Below are 22148 nucleotides of genomic sequence, written 5' to 3'. Positions count from 1 at the left end.
CAGGCAGGCACATGACATGCCTGCAGTGAGGAGTTGAAAATGCCAGAAAACACTGGGGCCAGCTCGTTTGCACAGTGTCTGAGGGTGGCAGGAGACACACCGTCTGGGCCGGGAGCTTTCCGAGCATTCAGACTCTTAAACTGCTTCCTCACACCTGCTTCACGAATATGAAGAGTTGTGGTGGGAGGAGGTGGTGTGAAATCCTCTTTTGTGTGGGGTGAGGAGGGGGGTGTTGTAGGTGAAGTGTTTGAAGGTGGTGATGGCTCTATGGAAGGGGGAGAGGTGGGGGAATGAGTGTCCAAAGTGTCTCTATTGTTGGGGCTGTTGGAGGTGTGAAGGCTGCCTGATGACTCATCAAAACGGCAGTAAAAGTTGAGTCATTCTCTGAGATCTGCTGCTGCATCTTCTCAGAGTGCTGATGTTTAGCAACGTCCACTTCTTTAGTGAACCTGTACTTGGCCTCTCTGTAGCAGTCCCTGTCTCCGCTTCTGAACGCCTTTCTCTTTTCCAGCCACAGCTTTTTGAGTTTAGGAGTAAACCAGGGTTTGTCGTTGTTATAACTCACCCTGGTGCGTGATGGCACAATGCTGTCCTCACAGAAGTGGATATAGGAGGTGACAGTGTCCGTAAACTCGTCCAAGCTGTTAGAAGCAGCCTTCATTGTGTCCCAGTCTGTAGACTCCAAACACGTGCGAAGCTCCTCCACAGCCTTGTTGATCCACAGTTTTTTGGTCCTCACGACAGGTTTGGAGAGCTTCAGCCTCTGTCTGTACGCGGGGATTAGGTGGATCATGACGTGGTCAGAAAGTCCGAGTGAAGCGCGGGGCACCGCACGATAGGCCCCGCTGATCGTGCTGTAACAGTGGTCTAATGTCTAGTGGTCTCCTCTCTGGTCGGGCATTTAATATACTGCTTGTATTTGGGAAGCTCATGGCTCAGATTGGCTTTGTTAAAGTCCCCAAGAGCAATGATGAGAGAGTCCGGGAATGTCCGCTCCATGTGCAGTATCTGCTCCGCGAGTGCGCACTGAGCTGCCTGCACATCCGCATCTGGCGGGATGTAAACAGCGGCCAGGATGAATGAAGCAAACTCCCGCGGAGAATAAAACGGTTTGCAGTGAATAAAAAGGTATTCCAGAGAGGAAGAGCAGTGCTGAGCAATCACTGTTACATCTGTGCACCAGCCACTATTAATGTAGAAGCAGACACCTCCACCTTTGGTCTTACCAGAGAGGTCCGCGCGCAGCAGATGAAAGCCCTCCAGCTTGAGCGCGCTGTCCGGGATGTCCTCACAGAGCCACGACTCCGTAAAACATAAGACACAGGAGGAGGCAAAGTCTCTGTTCATGCTTCTCATCAGGGCCAGCTCATCTATTTTATTCCTGAGTGAGCGAACATTGGAAAGGAAGATCCCAGGAAGAGCAGTTCGCAGTCCACGTCTCCTCAGACGCACGAGTGCGCCGGCTCGCTTACCTCTCTTTCGGCGTCTCACTTTCCTGATCAGAGTCTGCAGTAAATCTGCCGCAGATGCGACAAATATTGGAAGTAAATCCACAGGTGTTGTAGTCCTGCAGTTAAGAAGCTCTTCTCTGGTGTAAGAATATCCAGAGGAGTGCCCAGACACAGAAGTTATGCACAAAAACAAAACAGAAGTAACGCACTGAAGCACCAGGGCATCCATACGCGGCGCCATCTTGGATATCAATCAATAAGTGATAGGATGCCACTTAACAAAGTGGAAGCAACTGGGAACAGCTAAGCCATGAAGAGATTCATCATGTAAACTCACAGAGCAAGGTCAGCGGATGCTGAGGTGCATAGTGTGTAGAGGTTAGCAGCTTTCTGCAAAGTGAATTGGTGCACACCTCCACATTTCATTTGGCCTTCAGATTAGCTCAAAAACAGTGTGTAGAGAGCTTCATTGGAATGGGTTTCAATGACCAAGGAGCTCCATTCAAGCCCAATATCACCAAGCACAATGGTGTTGTAAAGCACTCCGCCACTGGACTCTAGAGCGGTGGAGACGAGTTTTCTGGAGTGACGAATCACGCTTCTCTGTGTGGCAATCCAATGGACAAGTCTAGGTCTGATGGTTGCCAGGGAAATGATACTTGTCTGACTGTGCCAGGAGTAAAGTTTGTGGATGGTGGATTATGGTGTGGTTTGTATTTCAGGGGCTGGGCATGCACAGAGTCCTGACCTCAAACGGATAGAAGACCTTTGGGATGAATTAGAACAGAGACTGCGAGCCTGGCCTTCTCATCCAACATCAATGTCTGACCTCACAAATGTGCGTCTAGAAGAATGGTCAAAAATTCCCAGAAACACACTCCCAAACCTTGTAGAAAGCTTTCCCAGGAGAGCTGAAGAGCTGCAAAGGGTGGGTCAACATCATAGTAAATGCTAAGAATTTGAATTTGAAGGCATATGAGCAAATACTTTTGACACGTATTTATGAGAATATTGTAAAGCCTGGTTTCCAGTTTCAGACCAACATTGCTATCTTTCCAAATATTCAGCCTCTTCAGGTCATCAAGCTTCTGTCCTTAAACTAGTCACAGGGATCCCTCTTACAGTGAGAATGAACAAACATGAGCTAAAGCTTTTGTTTCACCTCACAGTTAAGGACTTCATTGCTGTAAATTAAACCCCTTCGCGAGAAGCCTTGATTGTGTTCTCTAATCAGAGGGAGTGTAAAAAATCCCACAACAAATTAATGTTAAATGAACTCTCATTAAGTTCCCTCCCCCCCACCACCATTGAAAACACACCTATCCACTCATGTCCCAGACTGATGGTGAAGTTGTATGAAGAAAGGATAAAGCATGTTGTCTAAACACTTGAGTTAAACATACAGCATCATGTGTTACTAAGAGTCGATTGGGGCGTTTGACTGATGCCTATCAACAGCAAGAGGAAAAGCGAGTGACTGGAAGGCACCAATGCATTAACCATGTGATACTATTTATATCTGAGGAGCAAGGGTGACCCAGTAACTCACACGTGTTATGCAACATATGAATGGCGCAAAAAAAAAAAAGTGCATGGAACATGCACATCTCAGGGACTTGGGTCTCCTTGTCATAGATGCCAATGAGAGTTAATCGCATTAATCAGGGAATGCTGTGGATGGGAGAGAAAAACTGTCTATAATGTAGAGCAGACTGTGCATGCCCAGACACTGGAAGTATTCATCTAGCTTGCTGTCAGACAGGTTTCAACTCCATATTACGCTCCATTATATACTGCCACTGCTCCACTGTGGCTCAAAAACGTATCCTATGAGAGCTGAACTGCCTTCAAATGAAACACATGTGGACAAGTAGCACTTATCAAACCTACAATTCCTGTTGCCTTGGCACGTAGACATGAGCAGACCAATTAAAAATGAGAATACATTGAGCTAGTTTGTCTTCAAAGAAAAAACTTGAACATTTTAGCGTTGAACGTCTCGCTTCTTTTGAAACCAGATATCACATGTGAGAGATGGACCCAACTAAAAATGTTCGCTAGTTAATCACAAGTTAGCCTCACTCGAAACCATTCCCTGTTTTGTCATCACTTTGAGTCCAAATAGGACCACATTCAAAATAATGAACTTTATATTCTATTAAATATACTATAAAACGACATACTGAGACAACTAACACATGAGGAGAGTGTTTATTGAGGCACTTCAGTTGCACAAACAGAGGAGTAGCCCCCTGCTGGCCATCGCAAAAATGCACATTACAGGATTCACTTTCCCAATGGAGGATTTGCTTCTTTTATGTACAGTTGAAAATCAACCTTAAGCTATAGCTAGGCATTAATCATTAATTAGAACATCTACAATCATCTTGTACTCGTAAACTAATAATGAGGAAACTAGTGACTCTAATTGTATCACTGTTATACTTTCATTTTTTTTGATAAAGAAAAAAATAACAGACATGATCATTAAATGATCCTGAGAAACAATGTCCAATTATTGTTAATATGAGTTTTTAGGGCCATTCAAAATCACTTCTCAAGTATCCAGGTTTATGACAGGAGAAATATTCTGCAGAAAAACAAAACAAAACTAGTGTTCAGCTGCCAAGTGTTTCCAACATCATGAACAAACTAACACTCAGTTTGCTGAATCAGATGCTTTACACCAGATTTGGAGCCATCACACTTTCAAGCTTGTCTGACTATCAGCTCCTGTGATGCAACAAGTATGAGTGTGTGTGAGAGCCAGTCGTAATTGCCAAGCCCTTGGGTTTCAGGTCACAGTCAGTCATGATCTTACCAAAGTCTTTTTTAGAATATTTATTATATAATTGAATGCATCTGGTGTTACTCAGTATATAAATAGCGATGCAATAGCGATGATGGTTATGATGGTCAGAGACAGGCCGCTCAATGGTCTCTTCCGAAGCTAAAGCCAAAATACAGCAGTGGCATGCTTTATTGTGTACATTTAAGCATCGGTTAAAATAGGATAATTAAACGGGATAACTATTTTCCTTCTCTGCCACTTCCTTACCCTTTTGGCTCAGTGCTGTGACATCACCTGTGGGGGAGGGACAAAGTGAAATTTCCTTAGAATGGAGGACAGCAGAGTTGAGGCAGAAGCAGCAACAAATGCTTTGAGTGTGCTGAAAAAGACATTAAAAGGAGAAAAAAAGCAAGAAAGGAAGAAACTAGAGACTGGTTGCCTGGTTATTCGTGACAGTGCTTATGGCCATGACAATGACGATGATGAGGCGGTTAAAGTACAGTGCGAAACCCCGAGTCACACCACATTTCGTTCTTGCATGCATTTAATGTAACACAAATGCCTCGGTGGTCAGCTTCATCAGTCGCTGTTTGCTTTTGCCCCACTGACACCACAACGGCGACAGAGCCGGGTCTGCTCCTTTAAACGAGCCTTTGCGCATAGCCTTCGAATCACCACAACTGCATCAGTGCTGGCTGGGTTGCCTAGCAACTGGACAGCACAGAGATCCCTGAAGAATACCTCTTCCTCTGTATAAAACACAAGCTCGTGTGATTCTCCGATTGTGGTGTGCGCGTGTTGCCAATTTCCCAGTGTTTATGTTACTAATACGGGGGGGAAAACATGCTGAAGAGGAATGAAATAAATAAATAAATTCGACGTGCGTGTTTCCATGCCGTGGGTGCGCTCGCGAGTGTGCCCGCATGCATGACTTGTGTGTGGGTGAGCGCCTTCATGCGTAAGTGCGCGTGTTTCAGAAATGTGGCAAAGTGGAAGAAACGCACGGAAACGCACCGGCACACACTTCCAGCATCCTAATGGGCTTCAGAGAGACAATTCAGCGCATGAACAGCCTGTCGCTAAGGAATTCACCTTAGGTGTCCCCCTCCCTCCTCACCCCTTAGTAGGATATTTTATTTTATTTTAAAAGCAGAGATCCAAAAAGAAAAGAAAAGAAAAAACAGAAAGAAAACACAGGAGACGAGATTCCCTCATCATATCTCTTTGGTCATTGGTTCGGTGTTTCCAGGAGAAGACCACCGGACCCTAATAACGTATTCAAGCGCCATTTAACGCCGGGCAGCGGAGGCAAGTGGACTTTTCGAATAGGTTTGCGTCTTTAACATGTAGGCTAATCCGACGTTGTGACACATTGCATTTGGCGTATCGGGGGGGCCATCCATATTTCTCGGCATCTAATTTTTTTCTCCACCAGAGGAGTGATATAGCTTGCTCTGACGTCTGCATCAGATATTACCCAGTGCTTTTTCAATGTGCATTTTCCCCTCAGTGACTTTGCGCTGATCTACATCATCATCATCAGCAGCAGCAACAACAGAGGGGGAAGACAAAAAAAAGAAAAGAAGCGGGGGAATGAAGATTTAATTTTTTTCTTTTCTTTTCTTTCTTTTTTTTGTAATACAAACCCACCGCTCCCCTCCAGACGACGCGCGTTTCCAAGCTCAAACAAATATCTTTTAACAACATCACGTTGTGGAATAGTCTGGCGCCAGAGCATCGCTGGAACCATGCCTCATCTGCAGATTTGGACTGGGAAATTTCATCCACCAATTTGATCGTCAAGAGGCTGCTGCTCAGTCACTCATGCCCGTGTTTGTTTGGTTTGTTTGTTTTTAAGGGGGAAGAACACTTGTCATCACTTTTTAAAAGTATTAGGTATGCCGTTTTTTGAGCAAGATGTCTGATCTTCTGGTGTTGGTCGAGGGGCTCTGTGACCTGCACGGATTTCCATAGCCGGGGAAGAAGCAGCGGGGGCCAATTACCAGATTTTTTCTTTCTTTTCTTTTTCTTTTTACCCCCATCCCTAAAGCATATTTTAATGAAGACATCGCATGCATAGATGTAGGCTAGTTTATTCGGCATTTTTAAAAGGCAATTATTTTTTGATTGCCGATTTTTACTTTGTGCATTTTCGGGAGGACCACTGGACCGGTTGGATTATAGGAACTATATAGAAGGATTTGTGGAGATGTTGGGTCGCCAAGAAGATAAATTATGTGGAATTTTCTCTGCTCTGGCGGCTTTGTCCTTCGTATGCTTTGTTCAAAGGTAAGAAAATGTCGCTTGGAAGAAAAAGAAGAAAAGAAATTACGAACTGTCACACCCGTAGACGTGATTACCGGTCAATAAAAGGCTCAGATGTGGCAAATCGCATTAACGGGGTACCCAGGCCTACTTATTAGGGGCATTGCTGCCGATATATGCCCTATTAGACGGCGCTTTGGCGCGCGCGAGCGTAAAAACATGCGCGTGCACAACCAGAAGCCCATTGTGAAACGTAACCTACTCCCGATATCAAAATGGGGATATACGTGTGTGTGTGTGTTGTCTGGGGAGACTGTGTAAAATGACAGCCCTGAGTAGGCACTGTAGGCTTGAGCGATGATTAAGCGATACAATCAATCAGCCGATCATCGATTGATTACGCTGTTCTAAACAGCTGTCCGCAGCTGTGAACTACAGCACTGTATCCAGCAAGCAAAACCCTTTTAATTTTCAACGCCAACTAATGTTCGTATTCATACTGCTGTCGCCCACTTGCTCCTTTTTGTATATTTATATACGTGTTTCAATCTGATTTTGAGAAGGAATCCTGGCGGGTTGTCATCCTCTGCTGCTCTCCACATAGATGACAGGGTAGCCCTTTAACGTTGCAACGTATTTTTTTTTTTTAATTCATGTGCCATGGCTTTTAAATGTTTACACCATTGCCAAATTACTGCACAAGACTTCATGGATAACGTCTCAGTGTCAGTCTCCTGATCAGTTCCGTAGTTGTTTTGATCTTAGAGGAACTGATGTAGCTTTCATCCCTTGTGGCCTACTCCTTTTTCATGGTCTGCAGCAACCTGCAGCTTCCCTTATGAGAGTGAAATGCTCACTGAGAACACTGGGCTGCACCTTTTGACATCTGATTCCATTACAATAGTCTGACCCAAGCAAATGAAAGGGTTTGATTTTTGCAGATTCCCTCATGATGCTGTCAGGTGTCAAACCCTCCGGCCCTGCAACTGCCCAGCTTGATGAACAGCTGCACTGCCTATGAGCTAATTGAACAGTGATTCCCTGACTGAGCCGTGGGCAGTAGTGCTCCTGCCATACCAAGGGAGCAATTTACCCCCCTCACACACGCATGCATGCACACCCTCCCTCTACACTCATTCAGCCCCTTCCTTGTAATAGGGAACCTCAGCTGGAGAGCTGCTCTCTGCTAGGTGATGCAGGTCATGGCACCAATGTTATAGATGCCACTCAGACTAGAGTGGACTATGCAGTTCCTCCTGGGAGAGGTGGTCTGTCTCCGGGCTCAGACTGATGAGGCCCGTGCTTCTGACGGCACGATGGGAGGCTTTTTGCTATAACCTCGTGCTTATTAAAACACACGCCACTGAATCACGCTGGGCTTTTAGCTGATGGCGAGTCAAATAAACTGTGACGTTGTTACACTTAACACCATTGTTTCTGAAGGACTGGCATCAATATAAAACGTTTGACAGGTGCACCATCATTGCACCCCCTCAACCGATTTGATGAATATGCTGTAGGTGGGGCAGAGGGGGATAATGCACAATGCAAAGCACGTTTTTCAAGCATTTCCAGTTATGATACAAACATGGGATTGTTTTAACATTTTATCAGGTGCACCTCAGAGTAACACAGAAAATAAAAAAGCATCTGCATGGATTTAATTCTTTGCAGTGCTATTTTCTTTGCGTTTTGATTAAATCTGGAGTCTGGTAGTGAAATAATGTTTACTTTGAAGGACGTGGGAAGCACGCGTGGATGGGATTATTTGTAAGCGAGGTGTTGTTTAACATCCAAAGTCCCCTTCTGCCCTTTTGCTAACACCTTATCAGGGCTTCCTTTTCAAATGTGACATTTGAAAAGGAATATAGAGTATGTGCAGCACAGTTTTCAGGCTACTATCACTCAGTAGGTGTGCTGCAGAGATGCGTAATGTTTGTGATAAAAGTATTGGACACTTCTGCTTTTGCTGCTTAAAAATGCCTCTTGGATTTTCACCTCCCCTCCAGCTCCTCCATTGGAAGCGCCGGCATGTCTGTGGCCAAGACCACCGTGGACAAGTTGCTGAAGGGATATGACATCCGTTTAAGGCCTGATTTTGGAGGTACGTGTCATGATTACATCTGTTTATGGGTCGAGGGTCTTAACAATTCAGGGTTTGGTCATGATGATATCTACGAGTCATCCCTAAGCCGAGAGCTGCCGAAGAGTTGGCCTGTGGCAAAAAAAAAAAAGAAATGGGGATGAGCTTTGAAGTGACTGCTACCATGTCATTACTATGCATCTATCCACATAATCGAAGATGGCTGCTCCTCTAGAAGTAGGGCATACATGGAGACGAGCCGTCAAACGCTATGTCTTTTAAAATCTGGCAGACTGAATGCACTGATTTTCAATACTTTTCTGAATGCACTTCTGATTAGAGATGTTTTATGGCCTCTGCGTTGCACATTACGCCATACATTTGGCCCATTAACTTTTACTGGAAATTATGCATTTGCTCATTACAATAATGTTTGCTTTTATGATTCTTTAAAGTATACAACACGGAGGACAACTCGTTCTTGTTTGCTACGTAGAGTGATTGTTTTACTGAAGCTATTTAACTAAAGCGGAAGTATGAAAATAGCTGGACAATCTATATTAATTTGTTGGTACTTTAATAGGTAATTCGTTGGGTCTCTTTTGTGTAAAATGAAGGTTTGGGGAAAAAAAATCAATAAGAATTAAAGCTTTTCTTTTGCAAATTAAGTAGATCATGTGTACTTACAATATACAGGATGAAAAGCCAGTGGTTGGTTTCCTTTTGACATTTAAGTTATTGAGATAACATAAAGTTAACATTTCCAGCTGTGGCAGCGTTGCTTTTGTTTTGCTGTAAAAAATGTTCAGGGTTGTAGATTTGATTGAATTTCATTTCAAATGTAAACAGACATACATTTGCATACATTTAGGAGGCTTATTTGGCTGATAGTGGTTTTCTTTAACATACATGATCTAAATTACGCTTATTAAATAGATGCACACTGTTCACCAGTACCTTTTTTAAAATATGCTGCAGGCTGCAGCTTGTCAGCCCTGTGACTACACTACACTTGATGAGAATGAGAGCAAGCAGTGAAAAACATATAGCAGGTGTGCCTCCTCATATAACCTTCGTCTGGTTGGCTGCTCTGATGAAGGCTTATGTGCCAAGATGCGTTAGGCTGATGTTAGCTATTGTAACAAAACAAAAAAACCCAAACAAACAAACAAACAAACAAAAAAAGAAAAGAAAAGAAAAGAATTTTTTTTTTTTTTTTAAATATGCTATGTTATAGTTGAGGTTAGGTCTTTGTTCTGTGTTTTGGAGTGCTGCCATTCCAGAGTTGTTTCAAAGACTCAGTGAAAGGAAATAAGACAAAGCAGCAACGAAATGCCATTTTCACTTTGCTTCCGACTGTTGAAACAAGCTCGTTATGCCTAGCAGTAGTTTTGGACATTGCACATTTCATTTTAGTTTTGCAGCCAATTTCAGTTGGGATATTATCACCCAGCAAGACCCAGCCCCGTTTGACAATATTAAATATCACTCAAATACAAACAAATGTTTCAAAGTCAATGTTTCTGCAACAGATTCACACATTCCTCGGTCCCATTTATGTAGCGCCATAGCTGTGTAGCTGGTGCTTGCAAATGCCAAGTCTATTGTGTTTTCTCTCTGGCGTTTTAATTTGTGCGTTCATGACAGTTGGCAGCAATTTGAAGAGTGTTTCGGGTCTGAACTCATCCTTATTGTCCCGCTCACCAGCAACAGTTTTGTAGCTCACCAGTTCCGCCATTCAAAGCAGACAAAAGAATTAAATGTGACCAAGAACTGTTGAATCTGTGTAGCGTTTTTGCTGTTGTTAAAGGTCAGAAAAGACAAAAAAAGCTGGATTCGGCATGTCGAATTGGCAAGCAAGCAACAATCACTTTACTTCGCCATAATGACTTACATAATATATAAAAACACAATGCCATAATTCCCATCGCATATCTCTTGTGGGTGAATTACCAAAGTATGTATTAAATATCAGAATATAATCAGGAATTTTGTGCATAGATTTTGAATAAAAATAAAGGTTTCTGTTCCGAAATGTTCAATGTTAAGAAGATATAGGCAGCGTTTTGTGTTATGTGAATGATTTCATTTTTGTGCAGCTGAGAAATCAGCAATGTTTTAAATTAATAAACAAATGGATTAACACTGCAGCATCCTCTTTTATCTCTATATTACCATCAATTCAAGTAATTGCCTTGATTTCTGGTTCGACATTGAATGATATTAAATATCTATATTGATATTGATTGCCTAAAGATTTGTTAGTCACAGGCTGCTATTCTGTAGCAAGCTGCGAATGTGTTGGAGTAAGTAGAGCAAGTTTTAAGGAGTGAGTATCCCAGGCAGGGAGTAGCTGTGCTTTACCCTCGGGCCAGAGAGCTGTAGTCCATCATGTCTTGATATTTCCAACATCACTCAGCTGCTTCTGCTGTGCTACTGCTGCTGATGACCTTCAGCACTGGAGATTCAAGAAGGAGGATTTTAATTTGGCACAATGCAGGACAGTGAGTGTGATTGCTATCGGCCTGGCCAACACCCATATTAGAAGTAAAGATCAGCCCAGAGGTGTATGTTGGTGGAAAAAGCTTGTGCACTGAGTGGTCAGAAATAGGACGATGATGCGTGATATTATTCAGATCGTTTATTTAAATGGAAAGTCCACTCTGCAGTCATTCCATTTGAACATTCCATTGATCTGTGAACCGACTGGAATTAAAGATAATAGCTCAACAGTCCCAAATTACTTCTATACTATCATGATATTGGTTGAATTACTATTACTGTTTTTCAATTTTGCAGAAAAAACAGTTTGATTAGTGATCTCTTGCAAAAAGGGTGTGCGTGTCTTCTCTTTGGATTGTAGTCCTCGGTTGTAACCGCCTAACAAACCGCCCATGGTAACAGTGCTGATTTTTCGATCGCAATTCTGAATGATGCATTACATTGATTTAAATTCAGCCAGCGCATTGCAGACCTGGTAAAGAAAGAATCATTTTTTAAGCACAGCAATATTTTTTTAAACACATTTGCTCTTTTTGAATCAGTTGTGTTTTCATACCAATGCAATTGCTGCTACTCAATCCAGGACCTGATTGTACGGAAATCTGTGTCTTGTATTAAAAAAACAAAACACTCACAAGTTACCAAAAAATGGACGGTTGGTTGATCGTGTCGCTGCTCAGCTGCATTTCACAGCGTCTGCCACCAGTACTTGCTTGTTTGCTGCATTGATACTGATGAGGTCTATCTTTTCCCACTTAATGTTGAATTATAACGAAATAAGGATGAAACATAGTTTTAATGACATTAAATGATTCTAACTAGCTTGAACTAAGCAGCAAATGGTGCATTCAAATGCTTTTCTTAAAATGTGCTCATTCCATGAGAACTTTCCAGCATACTGAAAAGTGTTGTGTGGACTTGTTTAGGTGTGTTGTTCATGTAAGGCAGATGACTCACAGTGATGTATGACAGTGTCTTACAATTAATCGGAAAATAGTGGATTTTGGGAATATGCCCAATTTGGGGATACTAGTAAATCTGCAAAGAGAATCAAAGCTTGAACACATACTAAATGGAAAATAGGACACACTAATGAGACTATACATTTTAAAAGTTCACAGACATTGTAGGGAGTAAGAGCAACCACTGAAGCAGTAAAGCTTTATTAGTTATTGGAGCACAGTGGTGTTGGTCATGTGTTTAATGATATCTTCTAAAACTGGTTGGTCTTTATCATGATTCAGTGATGATGATGCACCTTCTGTTGGGCTAGTCCCTGTCTTTGATTTCATAGAAATATTTGTTGGGAAATTCAAGGTAAGTGCAAAAATACTAGAAATAGTCATGGAGGGCTTTGGTTGACTATATATGTTTTGGGTTATTACATTTGAAAGAGATGTATGTTATCATAAGAATGAGGGGGTTTAAAAGAAATATTTTCTTCTATTCATAATGAAATAAAGAAATATTGGAAATTGAATATTTTTTCCACTTTCATATTTAACCACAGGTACAAGAATCAGATCCAGAATATGTAACATTTACACTCGTCTACTGTTCCACAACCATCCCATTTGACAAATCTGATAAATGATTTAGTACTCTGTCGAGAGGAGCAGGGGCTGTGGATGCACATGCATTTATTTTTCAAATCCATAAGCCGGTTAAGCTTGTTGAAGACTTGCAATTGTTACAATTACCTAAAATGATTTGCATTTTTTTTTAACTGCAGCACCAGACTTCATCTTAATATACAGATACTAATTTCTTTGTCTAGTATGAGTGATCAGTTGATCTTTGAGAGTCTTAAGTCTTTCTCAGGTAACAGTGCATCTAGCGTCTATGTTTTCACTCTTTCAGAGTAGCTTGTAACATCAAAATCTACACAAGAAGGAGAACCAAAATGGCTCCAAAGCAGCCTCACTGGCAAAGCATTCTGTAGACAGATATGCTTCCTTAAGCTAGCAATATTTTATCATTGCAGGTTTTGTTCGGGTGCAACCACTCAACACATGCCAATCGTATGCTACAGAATGCCAACACTCTTGAAATTGGCCGCATGTTATCAAGCGAATCAAAGAGTAATCTCGCAGACTGGAACTCTGAGCCAGTGGAGTGAAGTAACTCATCAGTAAGATCACCTGCTGGGGAAAACAGACAGTTGACTCTCCATGGCACATGGTCGGCTGCTCTTGACCAAGTGTTTTTGACAGTAAGCCCCATTTTTCAGTGAACACGGGAAGCTCTGCTGCAAGGTATTCCTCATGCGCCTCTGCACCTTGACAGCATTTAGATTATATAGGTTACAATGGCAAAGCCCCTTGGAAACCTGGGGCAGGTGCTGAAGAGCCAAAGAGTCTGTGTCATGCCTGAAAAAAGGCAATAGATCAGGTACCTAGTAAATAATCACAGTGGACTTGTAACTGGTAAAGGTTCATTGTAGAAAATTGCAGCTATCAAGAAGACCACTGGTCTCAAGATACTTGTTGGGCGCAAGGTATTTTTGCACATGGTAAAGTACTCTGGCGAGTTTTGAGATTGTTTTTTCCTGCAGTTGACCCCACAATACTACCAGGTTCACAAAGAAATGAAGTATAAATAGGGCCCAGAGAACTTACAGAACTCATTGCTTTACATTCAGTATACCTGCTAGATTATTATCATAAGCTGTAGACATCATTTTAAAAACAAAGGTCAGCATGTCTAAGAACAGACATTCATGCTATGGTGTGTAAAATATCTGAGTATGAGAACATTCAATTTATACTGTGCATAATGTACTATGCAAAAATCTTGTGGGTGCAATATGGATGCAAATATGGTCCAGAATGGTTACACCTCTCTTGCATCTAATGACAAGTGTCAAATTTCTATCTGAAAGAGCCCGGGAGGTGCCAGACTCTCTCTGCACTCTCTGCTCGACATCTCTCACATTTTGCCAGCGGTGGCAGCACCAGTCCGACAACAATGTATCTGGTACCATGACTGTTGTCAGACATTAGACTTAAAAGGTCACAGTGATGAAGATTAATTTTGGTTATCATCATCTATACTGAGACCTGTGCTGGTTACCATTTTGAATGTATTGAATATATCACCCAGTTGACTGAATTAGCAAACTAGGTAGCGAGTTAGCGAGCAGAGCTACCTGTCAAGCAGAAGACCATTGAATCCTCCAATCACTTTCTGCTGGCTGCAACAATGTTAAGACAGCAATAGACCACTTCCTTATTGCAGCCTTTTCATGTACACATTTTGATCTCCAGAACTTCTTCTCTTTAGTTGTCCTTTTAGACAACATGATTTTATTGTGAAGAATTGCTCTAATGTGTATGCCGATTGCTATGAAATCCTGATGGTTTGGTCTGTTTTGGATGGAAGTCTTATCAATGACATGTTCAAGGTCCAGTCAAAAAGACCTAGAGAATGGTTGATGACTTTCTGGCAACCACCAGTCACAAGGGTTCCACATCAAAAATGTCTCTGTAATTGCTTTGGTCCCTACTAGACTTGTGTGAGATGTCTGCCTTACTATTGCAGACAAAACATTTCTCTGTTTCCGGTTTTCACATTTCACAGTTAGTTTCACTACTGCCTTGAGAGTTTGCAGACAAGTGAGGACTTCCTTACAAACTGCAGGCAACCGTGGCAATCTGCTAGTGACCAAAGCAATTAGATCTCTGTTTTCTGTGATGCACTATATACCACTTTGTGACTGATATCACTTCACTACTACTGGTAACCTCTACCAAGCACTCAGCAGTCAACATTTTTTTCCTAATGACCCATGATTGACAGGGGGCCACCAACCAATTTCTAGGTATTCATGATGGGAGCTTTAGAAATCAATTTTACAGCAATTGCCATCAGCCACTTGCCAACCAACTTGGGAACACACCTTCTTCCCTACCCACCAGTGGTTGCCAGATTATCACAGACTGGTCTTTAGGCCCATGTGACTGAAGCCCTAGTTTTTTCTCTGCATCTAAGATTTTCTTTTAGAAAACAACTCAACAGCTTTCTTTGTAAGCTAAGACTCAAATTTTAAAAGACAAGTTTGACCAAAGCAAATGAATGCCAAGTAATGTAACTAACTTTAGCTAGGTAGAGAATTAGCAAACAGCTAGTGCAGGGGCTGTAAAGCTTTCTGTCAAGCCGAAACTGAGAAACGTCTGCATCCATCTTCAGGGCTTTGAACTCTCTGAGGTTTCTTTACAGCAAAATGAATGCAGCTTTTCATTACTGCCTGATTTTAGCTCATCTTGTAGAAATTTTATTCTCACAAACATTATCTTTCCTTCTGTGATTTCATTGCGATGCTCAGCATGTTAATACATTCCAGTTTTTTGCCCCTCGCACTCACAATGATTCCTTGCCCCCACAACGCCTTTCCGCTATTCAGTGCATGAGCTAGATCGCCCCCTGTTGCTGACAGGCAGGCGCTATATAGATCAGTCTGGCATATTACTTTCATTAAAGATCCAGTATACACCTTTTTCCTGTTTGTGATTTCATTTCTTTGTCTAATTTGTCGCTGTTACAAATTCTGCAAAATTGCACATCTTCCTTGTTGATTTTATATGTAAATGATTAATTAAGGGAGTGTCTGCATCCCCTTATGGCTAAATCAATCAGGCTTCTGCTTGTGCGTACAATTACTCAACAGCTGAGATTTATAAAAGAGGGTCATGTGTATGCATGGCTTTATAAAACTGACGAAAAGAATGCGCATTCCTGCCTTTACGCATACACAATTTTAGCCATTCGAATGGTTGCTTTTTAAAAAAAGATACCAATGCCTCACAGAATGGATAGGAGACCATGAGGAGATATTCAAGAAGCCAGATTTAAAAAGTGTTCCAGATAGTGTACCCACTCCACCTTTATGAAAGAAAGAAGACTGTTTACAGCTGCTACAATTTATTATACAGTTTATCCCAACATTAGCCTGACCCTTCGCCAGTATAGCCTGTTGTATGTTGCAACATTGTATGCCGATAAACAGGTGATAAATCAAAGAAGTTACAGAAATTCAGTTTATCTGCAGTTTGAAAACCATGGTTTGTTCATCTCCTCTGCCTTTCTTCTTCCGGCTCACCCTTTTATCTCACCCTTCTCTCATTTACGTAGCCTTGCATGCATGCACACAAAGACACTCAAGTGTGCTCGAGAAATTGCATGTCTCCGCATTAAATCATTTTTTTCTCAGTCAAGTTGTCCGACACTTCAATAAAACTTGACTACAAATGCTGCTTATCTTGGATAACACAGCCAACCTTGGTAGTCATGCACCACAGGCCACACTTTGAATCACGGCTTCTCTGACACATGGCTTTAACGTGTTACACAATGACTTCATCATTTATTATGTAGGTTTTCATAAAAGTGATAGTCCCTAAAAAAAAAGTAGTATGTGAATTACCCAAACTGTTTCTTAACAGACCTCATAATCAGTCACATAATAAGTTTATAATACTGTTTGGTGGTACCTTGTAGTGACTGTATTTTCTAGCAACAGCAAGAAAACATTTTTTAAGCAAGTCATGATACCGTGCTATCATGTTGGTGACAATATTGTGATACAAGGAAAGTGTGTCTGTCTGTGTATATGCTTATCATGCAGTTTAAAAATGTGACAGTATTATTACCTGCCCGATTTTCCTGCCACCATTTTATATACTGTGATTTTTTTTTCTTTCTTTATTGCAAGTTATTTAACATCATTTACTTTGCCCTGATTTATCTAAAAAATAAAAACAAAACAAAGGACTCAACAAGGAGTACATTTCAATTCAGTTTGATTCAGTGTATATAGTGGCCAGCACGATCTGATATCGTCGTGTTGGTGTTAGAGCAGGGCGATATGACCAAAAATATTTATCACGATATACATTTGAAAATTTGCGATAACGATATAACTGACGATATAATTGACACTAGACAAAATACTTTACAACTCCACAATTTTATTAGTGGAAAAAAAAACATCAATGTATTTTCACTTTTCACAAGCAGTTGTTTTTTTATGTGCATTAAAGTTATATAATATAAAAAATTAACAGTGCAAATGGAAATTCCTTGCTGACAGTTTAACCAAAAGGCATTTCCAGTGGAAATTAGAGCTGGGCGATATGAGATTTTTTCATATCACGATATGTTTTTTTCATTTCAGGCGATAACGATATCTATCACGATATAAGCCAAATAACTATATTTGTAAGATTTAAATGTGCCGTTGCTCACAAGTAAAATGTGAAATAATCAGCAGCATGTTTTGATTTAAATATTTATTTCCCATAATAAGTTCAACAGGGTAGATGTACTTAAGGAACATGAGACTTTTTCAGATAAATAAAGGCAAATATTGCAAACTACACAAAAGGCAGCCACTAAAGCGTTTAAGTTTCAAAATAGAAAAAACGAAACAGACTAAATTGTCAATTCCACTTAGAAACAAAATATTAATTCTAAAAATAAATCTTAGTTTGTTTTACAGAAGAACAGACAAAACTGACTAACTTTTGTCAATATCAAATAAACTGAGAACTAAAAGGAAATTCTCAATCTCTCCTTGTTGTATAGCTGAGCTTTTCAAACAGTTTTAACAGTTACTTTAGTCTGACAAAAGCCGAATGACGAATTAGCGCTTCCAGTCAGGCTACGTCCACACGTACACGGGTACTTTTGAAAACGGAGATTTTCCGTTTTCGTTTTAAAAAATAATCCCGTCCACACATAAAGGGAGAAATGAAGGAAAACGCTGCTATAAACATGCCAAAGCAGCAGGTGGGGCTAGATTCCTAACCGTGCAGAAATGTTGGCCAATCAGAAGTCTAGAAGCCTCGGTGGGAAAAAGTAAACAAAGCTGGGGCATAGAAGCAGAACCGAGTCGTATGTGTGGACGGACAGTAACTGTGTGTATATGTAAGCATTTAAACACTGCAGAGAGTAGAATTAACAGTAACAGTATTGTAGAAATTCATTTCACCGAAACAATAACGTGGCGCACAGTGTGACGCATGCACCAGTTTATTGTATTTCCAGACTTGCTTTCGGCACATTTACAGTGCACGCTACTCTGTTTTTTGTCAGACTTGAAATAGCCGAAATACCTTCACACTACGGAACTTCTATGGCTCTTCCGTTCGACAATCTCTCCGGCATTGGAACCATCATCTGTTTTCTCTTCGGTCACGCTCGGTTGATTTTTCTAGTCGGCACACTCATTTCCTCCATTACGCGCTGGCTCCATTACCCGCTGGCTGCTTCCCAAACAAACACACGTGCGGCTTGGCACTTGTGCTGTACGTAACAAGTCACGCGACGTGACGCTGCGGCTGTGATTGGTTCGGCTCTGCGTTACTTAATTTGGATTGGCTGACCTTTTTTTTTTTTTTTTTTTTTTTTAAGAGGACAAGAGCGGCGAGGTCTATCGCGATAGCTTAATTTCTCTATCGAGTAAAAGTTATATCGCGATACATATCGTTATCGTTCTATCGCCCAGCTCTAGTTGGTGTTGTTCCCACATCATCATGAAAATGTTGTTCCAGGTTCAACATTGCAAGTGACCAATCAGAATGTTGTGACGTCATACTTTTGCGACTTCGGGAAAAACCGCCGTAAAACAAAAAACTGTACTTAAGCTGCGAGAAACCGCCTCTGTCCGCCGATCAACGGACCCTGACCCTAACCCTGACCCTAACCGTAACCCTTTAATAAACGGTAAGTCGATTTGATATTTTCTTTGCAACATTGGAATTTCATAAATGCACGAATGGCTTGGTGCGCAAAAGAATAACGCCACAAGAATGTGATTGGTCACTTGCAATGTTGAACCTGGAACAACATTTTCATGATGATGTGGGAACAACACCAACACGGCGATATCAGATTATCCATAGTGGCCAAGTCACAACAACAGTCGCCTCAATGTGCTTTATATTTTACGACCCCACAATAATACTGAAGGCTCTACAATAGTCATGAATAGAGACTCTGGTTAGGCTAACTTGGGGGAGTCTGTCCTGATATTTGGTTCCTGGGTATTAATTATTGTATCACAAGACAATGTACTGCAATGTTGATTTTTTTGTCCCATGGTATGGGGATGTAGCTGTACCAGAAACTTAGTAGTTCGTACCAATACCAGTCGAAAAGTGTGTATTTCAGAATAACATAAGGATATTTCATAGTTTGGATGATGTGGCTGAATTGAAATTAATTTACTTTGAATTACTTTAACAGGTCTGGATTTCATCTCTTAGATGTTTTTCTAAATTCAAAGATGTGAAAAGCATGATGGCATCATTTGCATATAGCCTTTTGCATATCAGTTATAACCCCTTTTGGCCTTTTTTTAAAAGTCTAGATCGAAGTACGCTAGTCGCTATTTTCCATGTGTAATATGTGCTGTGCAGTGCATAGTGTTTTTGCTCATGTGCATTATTTTTCTTACATGTCTGGATTGCCTACAGTACTAAAAAAACATGTACATTTTCAGAGTATTGTAGTGAGCATTGGTTTTGGTACTTCCCCTGCACAGAAGCTTTACCCTTTTTTATAAGTCGTATAAGCAAAAAATGTAAAAACAAACTAGAACACTTAAAATAGCAACAATCTTTGATGGATGGATGCATTTTGGGCCACATTACCCCACCATAATCTCAACATAGTTTGAGCCCAGACAGCAAAGGCAGCATGGTTTGAGACTGTCCACCAAAGCTCTTCATCCACTGTAATTTTTAAGTGATGCATTTAAAGATAGTTTGAAATTTGCAATTTTGTTTTTTCATTGCAGTATGCAACCACAGTGTGACTCTAAAAAAAACATGAAATTTACAATTTTGACCACTGTGACTCAAATACTGTATTCCAGCTCTCAGGAGAAGCTTATCCTCCTCGTTTAATCAGAATTTAAACAATGGAAATAATATAGAGAGATACATTTTGGTAATGATACCGCCACCTATAGGTGTTACGGCATTTTTACAGTTGTAACAAAGTTGCTGTTTCTGCAGACGGATCCTTCATTTATCCCCCTCCTACTTACACAGCCATTTTGTCTCTTTGTTCATTAACCTTTTGTGAAAAGAATACTTATCAATAATACTCGACAGATCACCATATGTTCCAGTAAGAGACCTAGCAGAGGTCATGCACTGTGCTAAGAATGGTTTGTACTTTCAGTCAGGAAAAAGGGCATGGTGATCTGACAGTTTCATTCTGGCGAAAACAATTCCCTGTCTTGCTATCAGTGTGAACAAGCTAACAAATGGAAAAACAAACAAACGTCCAGTCAGTTGGAGACGATAAGAGGGCCAAGCTCAGCTCATTCACACATTCGTCCTTCTGGAGGACACATTTCAAATCAAGCTGTCATCATCACAGGAATGGGTTTTATGATCTCAGCTTCCACCATTAACACACCATGACAGGTGACATATCACAAATGCTGTAAAGATGTCATTCTTCCCGCAGAGCCGTGACCAAGTGTGGGACATCTCTAGATGACAAAAAAGTGCATTTACTCAATCCAGCACTTCAGATTTTATGGATATACATGGTTAAATATGGTCTGGTGGGCAAATGTTTTTTTAAGGGTTGGCAAAAAGGGTGTTCAAGTTCAAGTGTTGATCACGAAGAGCACTGAGTGAAGTTGAAAGCCCGGCCACTAAATATAGTCAGTAGATGTCCAGGGGGTGTTCTGAGGCAAGCAATTTTCAAATAGTGACTTTGAGATGAGCTTGTAATCATGGAGCGAATGTATTTTTAGATGACCAACCAATGTAGACAATACTTCATCATATCAGAGTAGACTAAAGAAACAAAGAACCAATCCTCTACCTACCTAAACGTTCTTTTAATTAATAGGTTCAAATGGTTACAAATAGAAATCTTTATAAACATCATTAAATGGGGGAAGCTATCAGTGAAAGTGCTTTCCACAGTGTTTAATGTGGTTGCATAAAACGGTAAGTTACGCTACATGGGAATTTAATGGGAAACCACTCAGCAAAGACTTTAAACGTCTTTATTTGATTAAAATGCACATTTCATCTTCCTGCCTTCATCATGCAACAAACACAGAAATAAGGAGCATTTGAATAGTTAGGAAGGTTTGAAAAAAACAAAACAGGTGTAACTGTCCATCTACCCATTAGGGTTGTTGGGAGACACTGAAGCCTGTTGCAGCAGTCACAGGCTAAGAAGTCAGGTGCACTCTGAACTTGTCACCAGTCCAAGGCTAGTGCAGAGACAGGCTACTATTCTTGCACTGACATTTAAACCTATGGCAAGTTTAACCAATTAACCTAATGTATTTGGACAGTGGGAAGACAGAGACAGAGTATCGGGAGAGAACCTACATGTGCACAGGGAAGATGTGCCAATTCCACACTGGACCCAGTTTTCAAAAATATTTCAGTCAGTAATTCGTTATTTTTATTATTATTATTATTAGTAGTAGTAGTAGTAGTAGTATTAGCAATCATTATTATTTGACCAAATTGTTTTGGCAGCATGATTTTAGCACAGCACTGGTATAGAGTAGCAAAAAACAAAAGCAAAATAGACAATTAAGTGCCTTGAAGCAACCCATATGGAAAAGAAATAGGAAAAACTTATAAAAGACTTGCATAAGATGTGGTCTACTTCATATAGTGAATCATATAAGGCAGTGGTCCCCAACCTTTTTTGCGCCACGTACCGGTTTATGCCTGACAATATTTTCACGGACCGGCTTTTTAGGTGTCGTGGATAAATCCAACAAAATAAAACTAGTACCGGTACAGAAGAAAAATAAGATTTATTCATAACACACGTGAAAAGACCAAGGAAAACTGAGTTAATGATAAAAACGATAACAAAATAACGCTAAAAACCCTGAAAACCATACATTTCACACCCGAGCCTCAACTCTCGCGGCCCGGTACCAAACTACTCCGGTCCGTGGCCCGGGGGTTGGAGACCGCTGATATAAGGCTTATATGATTTACTCAAGAAAGTGGCCACTTTCTCATTACTTTCATATATAGTTTTAGTAAGTATCCAAAACATA

At 40.9% G+C, this 22148-nt stretch overlaps 1 protein-coding gene across 2 annotated transcripts in view; it reads left to right on the top strand.

The window, feature by feature from the left end:
* Positions 1–5010: 5010 nt before the first annotated feature.
* Positions 5011–22148, top strand: part of gabrb4 (gamma-aminobutyric acid type A receptor subunit beta4) — a 53789-nt gene continuing 36651 nt past the window's right edge. For both annotated transcript variants that reach the window (XM_085288542.1, XM_085288541.1), the window contains exons 1-2: positions 5011–6531; positions 8517–8611. In XM_085288542.1, the coding sequence (XP_085144668.1) occupies positions 6452–6531; positions 8517–8611 (175 nt within the window). In that variant the 5' untranslated portion in view covers positions 5011–6451. The remainder of the gene's footprint in view (positions 6532–8516; positions 8612–22148) is intronic.

This window comes from Mchenga conophoros, linkage group LG10 (assembly GCF_057382185.1).
Source record: "Mchenga conophoros isolate Kocher_MC1m ecotype Shallow Benthic linkage group LG10, M_conophoros_male_GT1.1, whole genome shotgun sequence".
Taxonomy (NCBI): domain Eukaryota; kingdom Metazoa; phylum Chordata; class Actinopteri; order Cichliformes; family Cichlidae; genus Mchenga; species Mchenga conophoros.
This window is presented reverse-complemented; position numbering and strand designations above follow the sequence as displayed.